The 17996-nt window shown below is 32.3% G+C and overlaps 1 protein-coding gene across 2 annotated transcripts in view; it reads left to right on the top strand.

Annotated features, from left to right (window-relative positions):
- LOC148304504 (solute carrier family 22 member 21-like) overlaps positions 1 to 16021 on the top strand; it is a 28580-nt gene extending 12559 nt beyond the window's left edge. Inside the window, exons 1-7 of one of the 2 annotated variants that reach the window (XM_088268171.1) lie at positions 199 to 291; positions 3958 to 4333; positions 6835 to 7120; positions 9976 to 10231; positions 11676 to 12317; positions 13060 to 13241; positions 14465 to 16021. In XM_088268171.1, coding sequence (XP_088124297.1) covers positions 4149 to 4333; positions 6835 to 7120; positions 9976 to 10231; positions 11676 to 12317; positions 13060 to 13241; positions 14465 to 14641 — 1728 coding nt within the window. In that variant the 5' untranslated portion in view covers positions 199 to 291; positions 3958 to 4148 and the 3' untranslated portion in view covers positions 14642 to 16021. Of the gene's footprint in view, positions 1 to 198; positions 292 to 3957; positions 4334 to 6834; positions 7121 to 9975; positions 10232 to 11675; positions 12318 to 13059; positions 13242 to 14464 lie in introns of those variants that run through there. The other variant, XM_088268172.1, reaches the window with a different exon arrangement.
- Positions 16022 to 17996: the final 1975 nt, after the last annotated feature.

The raw sequence follows: 17996 nt of genomic DNA, 5'->3' as shown, positions 1-17996 counted from the left end.
TTACAATGGTATATTAATATAATGATAATTCCTATTGTTCGGATTCATTGGACACACTAGAACACGTGTTCAATGAGCAATGATAATACCCGCCATTTTGTTGGTGATTAATTATTTTATTTTTATTAATCAGATCATATTGTGTTTCGAGATTCTATTATCAATCTAGTTTTATTTAGTACGAGTATGCTGGTAGCTAGTTACAATTCATTCCTCGGCTAGCGAGGACGCGTTAAAAGGAAATTTGAAAAAAAATCGTTGTTTATTTCGTAGAACTGAATATCTATTTAGGTAAGTCAATTTATTTTAATTATATTTTTAAACCACATCCTGACTTATCGTCATAATTAAAAAAAATATATCGATTCATAACAGTGGAATTACAATAGGTGTGATGTTTGCTTCAAATAATATTTAATAAAAATTGTATTGTAGTCTCGTGGTATGTGTCGGGAATTCTGAGTCAGGGTGTCTGGGTTCGAACCCACTGTACTTTAAAAAAAAACACCTAGGCTTACAATAACAGTTAAATTTAAAAATATTTCTGTATTTAATAATAAAACGACAAAAATGCACATACTTATCTGTATAAAAATAGTGTTTATTACTTCGGCGAGCTGAATTTTTAAATGAATCTGAAGATTTACTAATTCACAAAAAAATATTTACTTTAGGTTAGCTTAGAAAACTTCGTCTTCTTCTTCTTCTTCTTAGTGTAGACTTTGTGGCCTTATTTAAAGAAGGGTTAGCCTCCTGCGATGTCGATTCCCAGCTTTCAATTAGGTATATTTAAAAAAATAATTAAATAAGTAATACCTTTTCTTCAAAATGCAAAAACAACATTTTCTGCCCTGTAGCGGGTAAATATTAAGTTAAAAATATGCCTCTTTTGCTGGGATTTAGTAAATTTTCTGGGCATTCCGAAAACACGCACAGCTGAAAATTGACGATTTTTGATTTATGACGTTCTTGAAAGGAGTGAGCGATATGTAAAAAAAAAACAAGTACTTTTTCATAGTTTTTTTTGTGTATTAATAAAAAGAAAAGGAATGTCGATAAAGAAAATAAGAGGAATAAATAGTATAAATATGAAAAAAAAATGTTGTTCAGGCCATCTAAAAACGGGACGGTCCCGATCAAAACGGGGCGTATGGTCACTTTAAGTATGAGTATGGTCAAATAATAAGCTAGTATAAAAAATGATATTTTCCAGCGTTTCTCATGTGTGTAATTATAATCCAGGATTCTAATGAAAGAGTTTCTTCTCAATAAAAAAAAGTTTTTTCATCTCACCATAGATGTCTCTAGTGAAATTCTAGTGAATTCAAGCACTATGTTTCGAATTTGAACAACATAAAAGGTTACATATAAGTTACAAGAATTTGAGTAGTGTGGTTGTCAATCATGGGTAGAATTGTTAAATGTTACACGTGTGTAAAGTGATCACTTAAAAACCAACCTATGACGGTCGTAAGCCCCGTAAATGCCCAGATTTCCATATTCTTCTTCATCTATGTTGAGATATCAAAAAACATTTTAATGCTAATAATTACATATTTACATCAAGGTTTCAAAAATAATTTACGTTTTTTAATGGATTTTTTAAAAATTTTATTTGCTTTAGAGTTGTATTACAGTAAAATCTCGATATAACGGACCTCTATTTAACGAACTTTAGATTTAACGAACAAAAATCCGGTCAAATGAAAAAAAATTAAAAACGTGCTGTTAATACTGCCATACATGCTTAAATTCCAGTGTCGCCGCATGTACAAAAATTTTAGCGGCCATGATAATCACAATTATAAATTTAATAACTATTTATTCGTATATAGTGAATTATATTTTATCTTAATATAGTGTTCATTTCTTCAAAAAACTTTTGAAGATATGTTATGTAGGTTTTAACGGACACCCTCTCCCCCCGATTAGTCTGTTATATCGAGGTTTTGCTGTATATATATATCACTCACTCCTTTCAACAACGTCATATATAAAAAATCGTAAATTTTCAGTTATGCGTGTTTTCAGAATGCTCAGAAAATGTACTACATCCCAGCAAAAGCGGCATATTTTAAATTTAATATATACCCGCTACAGGGCAGAATGTGTTGTTTTTGTATTTTGAAGAAAAGGTATTGTTTAATTATTTTTTTCAATGTACTTAATATTTTTCAAATAGAGAAAAAACCTTCAGGTTTTACCTAAAAAGATCTGTTGCACAGTAAAAAGTTCAATAAGTGGGATGATATTTATTTTTAACACGTTTTATTATATTTTTGAAGTTTAAAAACGATCTCCTGAAAAATCAAGTTTTTTGATATGTGGCGCTGTTGAAAGGAGTGAGCGATATGGCATTTTTCGATCAGTTTTATGGGTAATTAATTCCGTGTTTTTGTATTTTCCAAAGCTTCGGTCTCTAGGGGTCATCTTTAAATGTAAACGGTTGTATTGTCATGGTTGTATCGGTTATTTACATACATACATAGAGTGGCCTTGATCGTAAATTAATTCGTAGAATTAAAATACGTTTTTATATTCAAGTCACAAGACTTCACGTCACAAAATCACCCGTTTTTTAGGCCGTTCAGATTACCAATGTTTATGGCGGGATAATCGATAGCCCGCAGCTTAATTTTCTTTAAACCCAGGTAACATTTGACGTGATTGAATTGTTTGCTCTCCGAGCCCGTGGTTAGCATGTTTAGCCATCGTGCTGGAGGTCCCGGGTTCAATTTCCTGCCCCCCCCCGGTTGAAACAAATATTAGTGATTTTACACTCCAATTTTTATTTAATATTACCCTGGTCTGGTCCCTAAAGCGCATGCTTGATCACCTTGCCTTCATGTGAGTTAAGTTCAAGATAACACTGCGTCAATACGCTACAGTGCCCTATGCGCCATTTGGTCCCCATAAGGGTAAGAATATTTTTTTTGCTTAAAACACCGTTTTTAAATTGAAAAAAGTTTTTTTTTTTAAATATTCCTGAAATAAATACATGGTTTTGAAAAGAAATTAATTATTAAAAGGTAAGGAGTTAAAATTTTTTTTAAAAAATATTTTCAAAAAAAAAATTCTAAAAAAAAATGTGCGTGGACAACACGTGTGGCTACTGACGCAGCTGGTCGCGTACTGAATTGTATATTTGAGTGTACACCCTTAGACCGTTAAATCTTAATATTTCTTTACATACGGGAAAAAAATCAAATGTTTTGCTTTGAATTTGAAGCATGTAATAATATTATTAAATATAATTTATTAAATACTTTTCTATTATTGACTTTTTTTTAAATATATTATGTTGAGATGTCAAAAATGTAAAAATAACTCCCAACTGGAGAAACCCAGATTTGTGAACTAGGATTAAGACACACCGAAAATGTTATAAATTATTTACAACATTTTGAGTGTGTCCAAATACTTGTTCACAAAATCTGGATTATCTCCAATTACAGGAGTTATTTTCATATGAAAACAAGTCCTGTAATTGGAGATAATCCAGATTTTGTGAACAAGTGTTTGGACACACTCAAAATGTTGTAAATAAATTATCTGGTCAAATTATAAGCTTAATAATAAAAATGAAAATGGTATTTTCTGGCGTTTCTCATGTGTGTGATTATAATCCAGGATTCGGATCTCACATAATAATATAAGAGTTTCTGCTTAATAAAAAGCTTCTTTACATCTCACCAATAGATGTCTCTAGTGAAGTTCTAGTGATTCAGGAACAAGGTTTCTAAATTGGTTCATATATATAGAACTTCCAAGAATTTGAGTAGTGTGGTTGTCAATAATGGGTAGAATTGGTGAATGTTACACGTGTGTAAAGTGATCACTTAACGGCCTATGACGGTCGTAAGCCCCGTAAATGCCCAGACTTCCATATTCTTCTTCATCTTTGATGAGATATCAAAAAATAGTATTATAAATTATAATTATTTTTTATTTTTTCAGAATGGCGATTTCGGAGAGTTGCGAATTTTCAGTGAAATGAATAATAATACTTCATAAAAAAAACTGTTTTGAAAACAACAGTATTATTAGAATTAAAGGCATTTGGTGAATAGTGATAAAAAGTACTTAATTAATATCTGTGATATTCTTAATCAATACAAGTATTGAATATTGAATCAAATCTTAGTAAAATGAGTGAACTCAAAAAGAAGCCTTCGGTGGAGTGTGTGTCGACACAGTTAGACAATATTCTAGAAGAGTTGGGAAACTTTGGAAAATATCAGCTGCTAAATATCATTCTGATCATAATCCCTCTCGCTATATGTGCCTGTTATGGCCTGAGTTATGTGTTCACAGTCAACGAATCTCCTCATAGGTGAGCCTTTTTTCAATATTTTGTTATTTTTATTATTGGCGTAGATCTTATGGCCTTTAAGAGGGATTAGTCCGCCTCTGTAGTGTAATCGTACTCGTTCACCGTACTGGAGGTCCCGGGTTCGATTCCCAGGGGGGGTCAAATAAATATAAGTGATTTTTTCACTCTTATATTTATTCAATATTACCTTGGACTGGTACCTGAAGCGGAAGGCTGATCACCTTGCCTTCATGTGTTCATCAAGATAACACTGTGTTTATATGGTGCAGTGCCCTATGCACCATTGGGGTGTGGACAAGGGTTTGAATGAATGAAGTCTCCTTCAATGTCGATTCCCAGCTGTCAATTCATCTCTTTGGTGGTCTGCCCCGGAGTTGTTATCTTGAGGTTGGCTGTGCAGTGCAATGTGGGGGAGTCTGGATGGTTCAATTCTGATCACATTTGCATACCGTTTTCTTCGATGCTTTACCCACCTAACACCATCTTCGATCTCGCATATTTCTCTTATCATAGTGTTCCTTATTCTATCTCGTAGGCATCTGACAAATGTCAGATCCAATCCATCTCTTTGGTGGTCTGCCCCGGAGTTGTCTATCTTGACGTTGGCTGTGCAGTGCAATGTGTGGGAGTCTGGATGGTTCCATTCTCCTCACATTCTCACACCGTTTTCTTCCTTTCCCAACCATCTTTGATCTCACATATTTCTCTTTTCATAGTGTTCCTTATTCTATCTCGTAGACATTTGTCAAATATGCTCCTTAGAATTTATTTTCTGACACTCTTTTTTGTTATTTCAGCGTCTGTTCTGCATTCAATCCCATATGTAATGATGGGTTGCACACATGTTTTATATATATATTTATTTCGCTGCTAATTTTCATATCAGGTTTAATTTTATTTGTTTAATTAACTATTAACCATCAGATTTATTGATAATTCACTACAATTTGAGCTTGTTCAAATACTTGTTCATAAATGGGAGGAACCCATATTTGGGATCAAGTATTTGGACTCACTCAAAATGTTTACCTTCAAATTGTGCATGGATTTGCAATGATACTTACTATTCAGACCCACAAACCCTTATTTATTATTTTGGGACGTTCATCGTGGTGTAGCTGAACAACAACGAGAACAAGGACGTTTTTGTAAAGTGTCACAAGCAAATGCTACATGAATTCATGAAGAAACCATGTGATTGTAAACATGAGACGTGGAACGGTTAGAATCGAAAGTAATTTTTCAATTTTTAACTCTATTTTTCCACGTTTTTGGAAAAAAACATTAAGAAGCACTGGACATCCTCATAAAAATAAGATTTTAAGCGTAGATTGTGCATTAAATATATTTGAGAGACAGACAAAAATGACATTTACATAATCAATATCAATTTTTAGATTATTACAACCAATTATCTATAGCCCCAATACATCATAATTAATATTTATGGTGAAGTAAATCCACTATACAATGCCGTTGTACTTGTAAATCAGTCGAATTCTTATCTCGTTTTTGTTTATTAATATCATTCATTGAATACATGTATGCAACTATGTAGTTATGTCCAAAAGCTTTCGGCTTATTTAGTTAGAAAGGCATTTTAATTAAAAAAATTGTAGCTTAATCTTTCAAAACATGTCAGTAAAATAAGATGTCGTTCTACCTCAATAAATATTTATTTATCAGTCTGTCTGCAGAATAACTGAAGTCATTTCATGAATTGATTCGGCAGTCACTTTTTGGTAGTATCTACCAATTTTTATTTAAAATTTAAGTAAGTACGAAGCTGGAGATTAAGTTATTAATTTTACACTAATGTTCATTTAATTTCATCCAGTACTGTTACCTTAAACACAGGACTAATAACATTGCCTTTGTGTAATTAGCGATCAAGAATACACTACATCAAAATGCAGTGCCCTTTTCACCATTGGGTTGGGAGAAGGATTAGAATATATTGAAAGCTATCCCACCGCATGCCCAGATCTGATACAGAAGCATCTAGGCTTACTGACAGATCTGCTCTTCCAAAGCAATTTTTTTTAAAACTATGTTGCGAAATTTATTGAAAAAATGTGAAACAATGTAAAAAATAATGATTGAGTGGAAATGCGATGACTGACCATTCTCTGTAAATGTCTTTGCACTGTTCCGTGTCTGTCTGCTGTGCTGGTCGGGGTTGTGGGCGTCTGTGTACCAGCCAATGTCGGATCGGAATCGGATCTAGCTGAATAATTGAACTAAATACTAATCCCTTTCACTACCTACACCGGGGTACTTCTAGAAAATTTGGTGACGGATTTGTAATTTTGTATTTATTTAGATTGGCAGTGACAGGTATATTGAAAGCTTTTAAATGTAAATTCACAGTAAAGGATTAGAATAAGACGGGTTTAAAGATACATACTAAAATATTTGTTATGTACCTAATATTTGGCTAGTAACAGTACTTTTGTAAGATTCCTTTATTGTCCAGTAATTTTTTTGTTTGTTTTTTTTAGATGCGCTATCCGAGAATGTGACCCCCGTGTAGGAGTAGTCTTAGACCCTCCCTGGCTAAAGAATGCGGTTCCTTGGAAAGGTAATAAGTTTGACCAATGTGCGAGATACGCACCTAGCAATGCATCATCACTCTCAAACCGAAGCAAGAAATCGGACCAAGCTGGACTTGATTTTCATAAGGGAAAAGATGCCAACTCCAGCTGCCCAGCGGAACTATTCAACAGAGAAAAAATTGAAGCTTGCGAGACTTGGGTATATAATGACACCAACACCATTGTTAGCGAGGTAAATTACCATATTTTTAAATTCATTTATTAATCAATACACCCAAATAATTATATAAAGTATTTGTCCGCCTTCGTAGTGTAATGGTCAGCACCCTGGGCTACCGTACTGGAGTTTCCGGGTTTGATTCCCAGGGGGGGGTCAAATAAATATAAGTCATTTTTCACTATAATATTTATTGAATATTACCCTGGACTGGCTCCTGAAGCGGAGGGCTGATCACCTTTCCTTCATGTGTTAATGATCAAGATAACACTGCGTTTATATGATGCAGTGCCCTATGCACCATCGGGTGCGGATAAGGGTTTAAAAAAATATTACCCAGTGCTTGCATATGGATGTAAGATGTAAAATGCTCAAGTTGGTTAGTCTGTGGCACACGCAGTGCTGGCTACACTACGCAGGCACTGGCTGGCGACTCTGCTTCATACCTCAGCTAGTTAGATTAGGTTAGGTTAGAGGTTTAGGTTGGTTAGTCTAGGGCAGGGATGGGGAACTTTTTTCGCAAGTGGGTTTAAAAAAATTATACCATTTACGGATCACATAGTTTAAGTAAGTAAAACAATAACAAATAAAGGCTGTTACTTGCAGGTACATATTATAACTGTGATAAAAGTCCACGCTATGTTACTTGCATTATATTTGTGATGTTGGTTAGACGTTTTGATTAGTTTTCCAAATGCTGTCATGGGAATAGCATATAGTAAAAAGTACCGTTAACGCTGGGCACTATTTTACTTTATGGCTTAGATTTATCAATTTTTTTTGGAAATTTCGAGGCAAAAAGACCTTTCCAAGATGGCGTATTTTTATATTTTATTAAATGAAAATTTTAATTAAATATCAAATCTAAAAGTTCAAGCGGGTTAGATAATTTCTCACATGTGTCCCTAGTTCGCCATCTCTGGTCTAGGGAGCTTGCAGTGTTACACACATTGAAAACTATGTATTTCTTCTGTTGTAGGCATTCATGTGTCTCTGTTAATACAATAATAGAACATGTTACATATGTTTGTATACATTATCAAGAGACAGATACTGCTCCAAATTTTTAAATTGTTTATGATTAAAAATAGATAATAATAATTGGGTCAAGTATGAATGTATAAATTGTTTATAGTATTTATCTAATATTTACATTTTTTCAACCCCAAATGGATCAATGCGGTATTAACTCAATCATTGTATACAGGCAAGATAACACATATCGCTCACTCCTTTCAAGAACGTCATAAATAAAAAATTGTCAATTTTCAGTTATGCATGTTTTCGGAATGCTCAGAAAATGTACTATATCCCAGCAAAAGAGGCATATTTTTAACATGATATTTACCCGCTACAGGGCAGAAAGTGTTGTTTTTGCATTTTGAAGAAAAGGTATTGTTTAACTATTTTTTTAAATATACTAAATATTTTTCAAATGGAGAAATAAACTTCAGGTTTTACCTAAAAAGATCTGTTGCACAGTAAAAAGTTCAGTAATTGGCTTGATATTTATTTTTAAAACATTGTATTATATTTTTAAACTTTAAAAACGTTCTCCTGAAAAATCAAGTATTTTGATTTATGACGTTCTTGAAAGGAGTGAGCGATATAAAACCACTACTCTACAAAAAACTACAAAAATTATTTATTGTTACTGGTCTGCCAAGAGTTTCTCATATTCTCAGCGGTTTGCAAGTTAAAAAAGTTGGAGAAACTCTTACCGACAGTGTTTATCGTAGAATACTAAACTATCGTAAAAATTACGATAGCAAAATGATGATTCCTGGAAAAAACAACATTCCCATGACCCCTGCTTTACAGTGTCTTCCCAATGTACCTTATTTTTTTTAAATTATTATTACCTATGTGAACTCTTCAACCCAAAGCATGTTACTATTACAGTGAACCTCTCATAACGAGTAATTTGCATAATGAAAAAATATCAAAAAAATGTTTTAAAATTGCTCCCTTAAAAAGTGACATTTCACATAACGAGTAACAGAGAAAGGGCCAGTGTCCCTTTTTCACGACATTAACTTGTAAGCCAGGACTTTCGCGCCCGTCAAAACAAAAAAAATGTTCCACTTAATGAGTAAAATCCTGGAAAGAATTATGCTCGTTATGAGAGGTTCCACTGTACTTCTAAAATAATAAAAGTTTTTTATTATGGTATTTATTACTGTCATAATTTTTTAGAATGTTTAGTACTGTCATATTTTTTTAGGATATTTAGTAACAATGTCACTCGTAGAATAGCTTAGTAATCTAGGGTTAAATAAGTGTTCTTCTTCATGAGACCTCTGACCTCCACTGCTGGATATCAGCCTCTTCCCCTTTTTTTCATTTCCTCCGGTCGGTTCCCAGACAGTTTTTACCCCCCACAGCGACTATGTCGTCGCACCGACTATCTCTTTTGGGATCATCTGACACCTCTTTTGTTCTCCCAAGGTCTCCATCATAAAAATCTTGTGGTCCATCTTATTAAGGAACAAAACAGGACCCATAAGAAGGAGTGTTAGAGGAAAGATATTAACACTTTGACTGCCATGGAAATTTTCCCAATTCCAGTCAAAGCCAATTTCACAAACAATAAAAATATTATTCTTGATTTTGAATAAAATATTTTTAATTATATTTTCTGTTCATTTATTTATATATTTTCTGTTCATGTAAGCCAGCATTGATTTTTTATTATCTTCCCAGAAGCCATCTATCTATATTAGTACTGATATACTAGGAATTTTATCATAGCTGCACGAATATGGCAAGTAACACAGTACGAGATAACTCGTAGTCGGCATCTAGCAAAGAACGCAATCTACAATGTAATTGGCAGTCAACGTGTTAATGTTGTGTGTTTGAATTTCCAGTTTGACTTCGGATGCGATGAATGGAAGCGCACATTGGTTGGGACGATGAATAATGTGGGCCAATTGTTTGGGCTCCCTCTTTCCGGCTTTATTTCTGATAAGTTTGGCCGTCGTTCTGGTCTCGTTACCGGAGTATTCCTCAGTGCGTTGGCTGGTGCCGTGCGATCTTTTACTACCGACTACTGGAGCTACCTCAGCATGGAGTTCCTCGATGGAATGGGGGGAGCTGGAATTTACGGGGCAGGCTTCATCATGGGTGAGATGATACTTATATATGAAATTATAAAAATGTAAGTATTCGTCATGTTTGTCAACATTTCCATTTGACCGGTTCGGCGCTACGAGCGTGTTAACGCGCTCTTCAATTCCATGCTCGCCAGGCCGGCCATACAAAATGAGCGCTCCTTTGAGATTGATATTGGCTTGGCTTGATTTGATATTGGCTTGTCGCAAGCCAATATCAAATCCAATTGCATTGTTTTTAATTAGAATATATAAAGACATCTATTTCAAAAATCAAGAAATACTAAAATATTACAATTTACCGATATTATCATAGTAACAGTCATCTTTCTAAAAGCTTTCACATTTTTGTTGAAAAAATCATGGCCTGCTGGGCACAGCCATTCCTTCCGGCATTGAAAAGGTTAACCAAATTTTATGACTCCCCTATTTGCAAATGCCGTTTTGAAGAAGAAGACCCTAGATGTCTCTATTAAAAATTATAGTGATTCACATACAATGCTTCGAAATTGGGTCATATACATATCGTAGTCGTACAGGAGAAAGTGACCAACTAACAAAACTAAAAAAATGTTCAGGAGGGCCATTTAAGTCACTTTTGCTTCCTAAGAAAAAAAACATCAATGCAGTAAGTAATTTTTAACAAGTCAATATATCTTACTTCCAAGTACAAAATCGCTTTGGGATTTTTTCAGGGCAATATAAAGCTAGTAAGGTATCAAATAGTCAATGATCACGTTTTTGTGAAAACTGCACTTGGTCACTTTCTCCTGTATGACTACGATATATAGAACTTCCATGTATTTAAGTAGTGTGGTTGTCAATCATGGGTAGAATTGGTGAATGTTACACGTTACATATCGCTCACTCCTTTCAAAAACGTCATAAATCAAAAAACTTGATTTTTCAGGAGAACGTTTTTAATGTTTTAAAATATTACACAATGTATTAATAATAAATATCAAGCCTCTCATTGAACTTTTTACTGTGCAACAGATCTTTTTAGGTAAAACCTGATGGTTTTTTCTCCCTTTGAAAAATATTTGGTATATTAAAAAAAATAATTAAACAATACCTTTTCTTCAAAATGAAAAAAACAACACATTCTGCCCTGTAGCGGGTAAATATTAAGTTAAAAATATGCCTCTTTTGCTGTGATATAGTACATTTTCTGGGCATTCCGAAAACATGCACAACTGAAAATTGTCAAATTTTGATTTATGATGTTCTTGAAAGGAGTGAGCGATATGTGTAAAGTGATTAAACCACCCTATGACGGTTGTAAGCCCCGTAAATGCCCAGACTTCCATATTCTTCTTCATCTATGTTGAGATGTCAAAAAAATATAAAAAATAACTCCTATTATTGGAGATAATCCAAATTTGTAAACAAGTACATATGTATTTGGACAAACTCAAAATGTTGTTACATATATTTGTTTTTACTTTGTCTTTCAGGTGTGGAATATGTTGGTCCCAAGTACCGAACGTTGGCCAGCTCTCTGATCAGTTATTCCTACGCCTTCGGAGAAGTGTATCTAGGACTAATAGCCTGGCTGTTCCCTTACTGGAGAACACTCTTGCGTGTGATCTACATTCCTTCCTTCCTTTTCCTTTCCTACCAATGGCTCCTGCCAGAAAGCGTTCGATGGCTTCTGTCCAAAGGAAACTACAAGGCGGCTGAGAAAGCCCTCAAGAAAGCAGCAGCATTCAACGGGATAACGTTATCTGATAAATCCCTCAAAACACTTTACCACAGTGTGGAATATAACAATGTCAACGATGAGAATGAAAACCAAAGTAATGTCAAACAAAAAAGTGTGTTTAACCTAGTGTTTCGATCAAAGATTTTGATGATTAGAGTGTTCTGTTGTTCCCTTTGGTGGATTACTTGCACTTTTGTGTATTTTGGATTGTCGTTAAGTTCCGTTTCCATCGCCGGTGACATGTACATCAACTTTGTTTTGGTTTCACTAATAGAGATCCCCGCATATGCTGTGTATTATTTTGTAGTGGACAGATACGGAAGAAGATTGTGTCTCTTTGTGTCTTTGTTGGCAAGTGGAGTTGCTTGCTTCGCCTATATATTTGTTCCTTTAGGTAAGAACCAAATTTACTGTATTTATTCAAATAGTTTTATATGTTAATACGCGAAACTCTCCAAAACCACTGGGAACAATTATGTAAACCGTTTTGCCTGACATCTATGTACAGGTTGAATTACTATTCATCACAGCCATCTTTGTTTGCAGCATGTCACTGTCATTTTATATATTTTCTACTTCATCATTTTTTACATAACTTTGTGTTTATTCTTGTATTTTTATAAGTTAAAGGACAATGTAACATATTCTAAAGATAGTAAACTAGCATTGCTTAAAGAAAATATAATTATTGTTTTTAAATGAAACATAAATCACTCATCAGATCCTGAAATTGATTCACTACAGGGCCACTTAATAATTAATTAATATTTTGCATTCTTTCTTCGCTATAATTCTAATTTACTTAGCATTGCCATTTGTAATTTTCATATACATTACAATAAATATATAAAAAAACAGTACATTATCCAATACACTATTAGATGCACCCTTGTCACAATAAGGGTCAAATAAGTCTAATAGTTTAATTCTAATTTGTTGATGTGTGATATAATTAGCTAATTATATTAAAAACAAATATTTGACAACTCTGTTAAAAAACATACTGTTTCCTAAATTTTTCGTTCTAAAGATTATTTTGTTTTCGGAGTATCTTAGTTTTGAGCCGCCTGTTGATTAGAGAACTGCTCTATCGAACTTACAGTGAAATTAATTTCAATTAACTGTATCTTTTACAGATGTAACATGGTTGCAGCTTTGTTTGTACCTCTTTGGAAAGTTCAGTATTACGATTGCCTTTACAGTACTTTATGTTTACACAACGGAACTATTCCCCACTCCGCTGAGAGCTTCTATGCTGGGGGCATGTTCAATGTTTGGACGATTTGGGTCAATAGTCGCCCCACAAACTCCTTTACTGGTAATTAGTACTTTTATATAAATCTGATGTTAAATTAACCTAATACATATTGAGAAAAACTGCATCTATATTTAAATAAATGTAAAGCAAAAAATTTAATATATTTTTCATTTATCTACTTTCATTGAATATAGATTCTGTTTAAAAAATGATCTTCAGAGACGTAGATAGATATCTTTGGACCAAACTTACACAAATTGGAGAAATATGATTATTAAATTCTTTAAAATTAACTTGTCATGAATTTAGATTTGTTTGTCACCTTAACACATTACATCTGGGGTAGATATTGTAAAATATAATACCTTGGGGCGGATCCAATGTAAAAAAAGGATTACTCATTATATTAGTATATTTTACCTATTTATGCTTAGTCTTGGCTGAAATACTTAGATATCTAATTTGAATATCAATATGACATAGTTACAAATACATTTTATATTTACAACATATGTACATATTCTGTATTGTAATTTTGGTACCTCTAAGTTTGGTACAATTATTAAGGTAAATATTTTACATGCATTTAACAAATCGCTCACTCCTTTCAAGAACATCATAAATAAAAAAACGTGATTTTTCAGGAGAACGTTTTTAAAGTTTAAAAATATAATACAATTTATTAAAAATAAATTGTATTATATATATATATATATATATATATATATATATATATATATATATATATATATATATATATATATATATATATATATATATATATATATATATATATATATATATATATATATATAATACAATTTATTTTTAATAACAGATCTTTTAAGGTAAAACCTAAAGGTTTTTTCTCCATTTAAAAAATATTTAGTATATTTGAAAAAATAACTCAACAATACATATTCTTCAAAATGCAAAAACAACACTTTCTGCCCTGTAGCAGGTAAATATTAAGTTAAAAATATGCCTCTTTCGCTGGAATATAGTAGATTTTCTGGACATTCCAAAAACATGCACAACTGAAAATTGTCAATTTTTTATTTATGACGTTCTTGAAAGGAGTGAGCGAAATTTTTAAACAAATACAAACATTTATACGTTTACATATTATTTCCGAAAAAAAAATATATGTATTTTTGTATCTATGTATATTTAATTATGTAAATTTAACTGGTCAAATTATTTATTATTACTGTTGTAATTGTATTTTTCCAACCGCTGCACGTTTCACAAATAAAATAAAATTTAAATAATATTTGTTACAGAGTATTTACATGGAATCTCTGCCCCTTATTCTCTTTGGCGGAACGTCAATTTGTGCCGGACTCACGGTTCTTGCTTTCCCGGAAACCAACAACATCAAACTTCCCGACACCATTGAGGAGGCTGAGAATTTATCAAGAAAGAAAAAAAACCTTGTGATCATCACTGGACCCTCTTAATTAGATTTACTACGGCTGAGATAGTCCCAATTAGAGATTTGTCAATGTTTTCCCGCTTGTATGGTTTGAAATGTTGTATACTAGATCCCAACCATTTTATTTTATGAGAAATTTAAAAGGTTGCTAGTATTTTTGGCGAAGAAGTTCCACGTTTCTGAGATGATCTGGATAGTTGTCATCATGAAAATTTAATTACCTACCTGTAATTAATTTTGTTTTACCATATGAGTTGTCTACTTGCAAACCACGTTATATTAAAAAAAAATTAGCCAATGGCAGTATCTGGTAGAATATCAAATCTTCTACCGATTTGAGCTTTTTTAAAAAATATTAGAAAGAAAACTGTCGATCGGCACAGTGAGTTTTGCAAGAGTATTGATTTTTCTATTCCATTTTATTCCTTTTGTTTGTCCGCCTCCGTAGTGTAATGGTCAGCACGCTCGGCTACCGTTCTGGAGGTCCCGGGTTCGATTCCCAAGGGGGGTAAAAATAAATATAAGTAATTTTTTCACTGTAATATTTATTCAATATTACCATGGACTGGTACCTGAAGCGGAGGGCTGATCACCTTTCCTTCATGTGTAAAACGATCATGATAACACTGCGTTTATAAGACACAGTGCCCTATGCACCATTGGGGTGCGGATAAGGGTTTTATTATTATTATTATATTTTATTCCTAACTTTAAGAGTTTTGGCATATTATGTTAAATATAGACATCAATATTTTTAATTCATTACTGATTGGAGCCATTTTAAAAAGAAAACATAATTTTTTATCATAACGTGGTTTGCAAGTGAACTACTCATATAAAACTAGAGCAATTTATGTCTCTTTAATATTACTATTGGATATTTGGTCAATTTTGTATTGGATATATCATAAGTTAGATGTGCAAAATACTTGGTTTTCAAGCAAAATCTTTTGCACTTTTTCATATTTTGCATTTTGTATCCATTTTGTGAAATCTTACACTGATATGATATTACATTAAAATTGGAAATGTAAGTTTATTGAATATTTTGAATTACTTAAATGATAATCGTCAAATATATTTATTTGCTCACAGAACTACCAGAAAAATATTTATAAATATATTGAAAACACCCGAATTGGTTTATTCGAGCTTTGTATTTTTATACTGGTATTATGTACTTTAGACAATTGTAAACAGCATTTTTGTGAAGTATCTACCTTAATCGATTTTTTTTAAAAAGAATGTACAGAGTATTGTAAAATGTTATTGGAGAAGAATGTGGTTATAACTCGATTAATATTTTTTTGTAGTTTGGCATACAATACTATTTTGTAATAAATTGCTATTACATATCGCTCACTCCTTTCAAGAACGTCATAAATCAAAAATCGTCAATTTTCAGATCTGCAAGTTTTCGGAATGTCCAGAAAATGTACTATATCCCAGCAAAAGAGCATATTTTTAACTTAATATTTACCCGCTACAGGGCAGAAAATGTTGTTTTTGTATTTTTAAGAAAATGTATTGTTTAATTACAACATTTTGAGTGTGTCCAAATACTTGTTCACAAAATCTGGATTATCTCCAATTACAGGAGTTATTTTCATATTATTTTTTGACATCTCATCAAAGATGACTATCAACTATGACGGTCGTCAGCCCCGTAAATGCCCAGACTTCCATATTCTTCTTCATCTTTGATGAGATGTTAAAAAATAATACATTATACTTAATGCCAAGTCGAGGAAAACTGCTTAAATTGTTTAATTATTTTTTTAAATATACTTTATATTTTTCAAATGCAGAAAAAACCATCAGGTTTTACCTAAAAAGATCTGTTGCACAGTAAAAAAGTTCAATTGATGGCTTGATATTTATTTTCAATACATTGTATAATATTTTTAAACTTTAAAAACGTTCTTCTGAAAAATCAAGTTTTTCGATTTTTGACATTCTTGAAAGGAGTGAGCGATATATGAAAAAGACACATATAATAATTAGTTTATTGCACATTGCAACATAGTATTCTCATACATATTTACTTATGAATGATATTTTATTTTTCATAAGTAATATTATATTTATATTATTTAAAATAGCTAAAAATAAGAATATGGTGAAAATTTTAATTTCATTACTCTGCTATGATTTATAATTCGTTATTTTTATTTTCATATGAATAATAATTTTAAAAAGAAATACTTTATCAGGGTCACAGGTTCTGCTGAGTGAGGCCTTTATAAATAAATAAGAATGTCTTTTAAAAAGTAATATAAATATGAAAGTAGTGCATTGTGACACCCCTCAACTTTTGTTATATGTATTTATTAATGTAAATTATTCCATTTTATCTAATGATGTTTATTTCGCTCACTCCTTTCAACAACGTCAAATATCGAAAATCATCAATTTTCAGTTGTGCATGTGTTCGGAATGCCCAGAAAATGTACTATATCCCAGCAAAAGTGGCATATTTTTAACTTAATATTTACCCGCTACAGGGCAGAAAGTGTTGTTTTTGCATTTTGAAGAAAGGGTATTGTTTAAGTTTTTTATGGACTAAATATTTTTCAAATGGAGAAAAAAACATACAGGTTTTACCTAAAAAGATCTGTTGCACAGTAAAAAGTTCAATAAGTTGGCTTGATATTTATTTTTAATACATTTTATTATATTTTTAAACTTTAAAAACGATATACTCAAAAATCAAGTTTTTTTATTTATGATGTTGTTGAAAGGAGTGAGCGATTTGTCCTGCAAAAATACTTAGCGCTCTTCCACTTGTTTATTGACCAGTAAGCACTCTCACCCAATGATGGGCATCTTCAGACAAAATAATGTATTCATTAGAAAAGCAACTAACTCTCAAAGTTTGTACGGCTTTCGAGTTTTGTAATTATACCAGACACATTTTTATGTTTAAAAAAAACTAATATCCCTGAAAACTTTCACTTTAAAATAATTTATGTTTAGCCTAATAATATAAAATCTTGTTTTTTCTTTCGGAAGAAAGAAAAAACAAGATCTATTCCATAAAATCATTATATTTCTCCTGATAAAAAATTAAGTGATTGTAAGAGTGCTTGTGCACTAGATGGAATTTTACTGTCCGGCTGTCCGGTTAGCATGAAAAAACGGATGATTGGCTTGTGCTTTTGTCAATCTTTCTTCGGATCGATGCTCTTGATCGGTGCGTGAACATGCTGCGCATAAATTCGATCACGCTAAACTGTCATAGTCGCTTTCATTTATCAAAACCGGACTGCTGGACGGTAAAATTCCGTATAGTGCACAAGCGCCCTTACTCTCCACTGTAAAATTAAGATTGCTTGCTAAACTACACATGAAATTTGTGTACATTACACTCAAATACCTAA

The sequence above is a fragment of the Brachycentrus maculatus genome, unplaced genomic scaffold (assembly GCF_059751285.1).
Source record: "Brachycentrus maculatus isolate JH-2025_06_01 unplaced genomic scaffold, ASM5975128v1 h1tg000315l, whole genome shotgun sequence".
Taxonomy (NCBI): domain Eukaryota; kingdom Metazoa; phylum Arthropoda; class Insecta; order Trichoptera; family Brachycentridae; genus Brachycentrus; species Brachycentrus maculatus.
The sequence above is the reverse complement of the archived record's forward strand: the minus strand, read 5'-3'. Positions and strand labels throughout refer to the sequence as shown.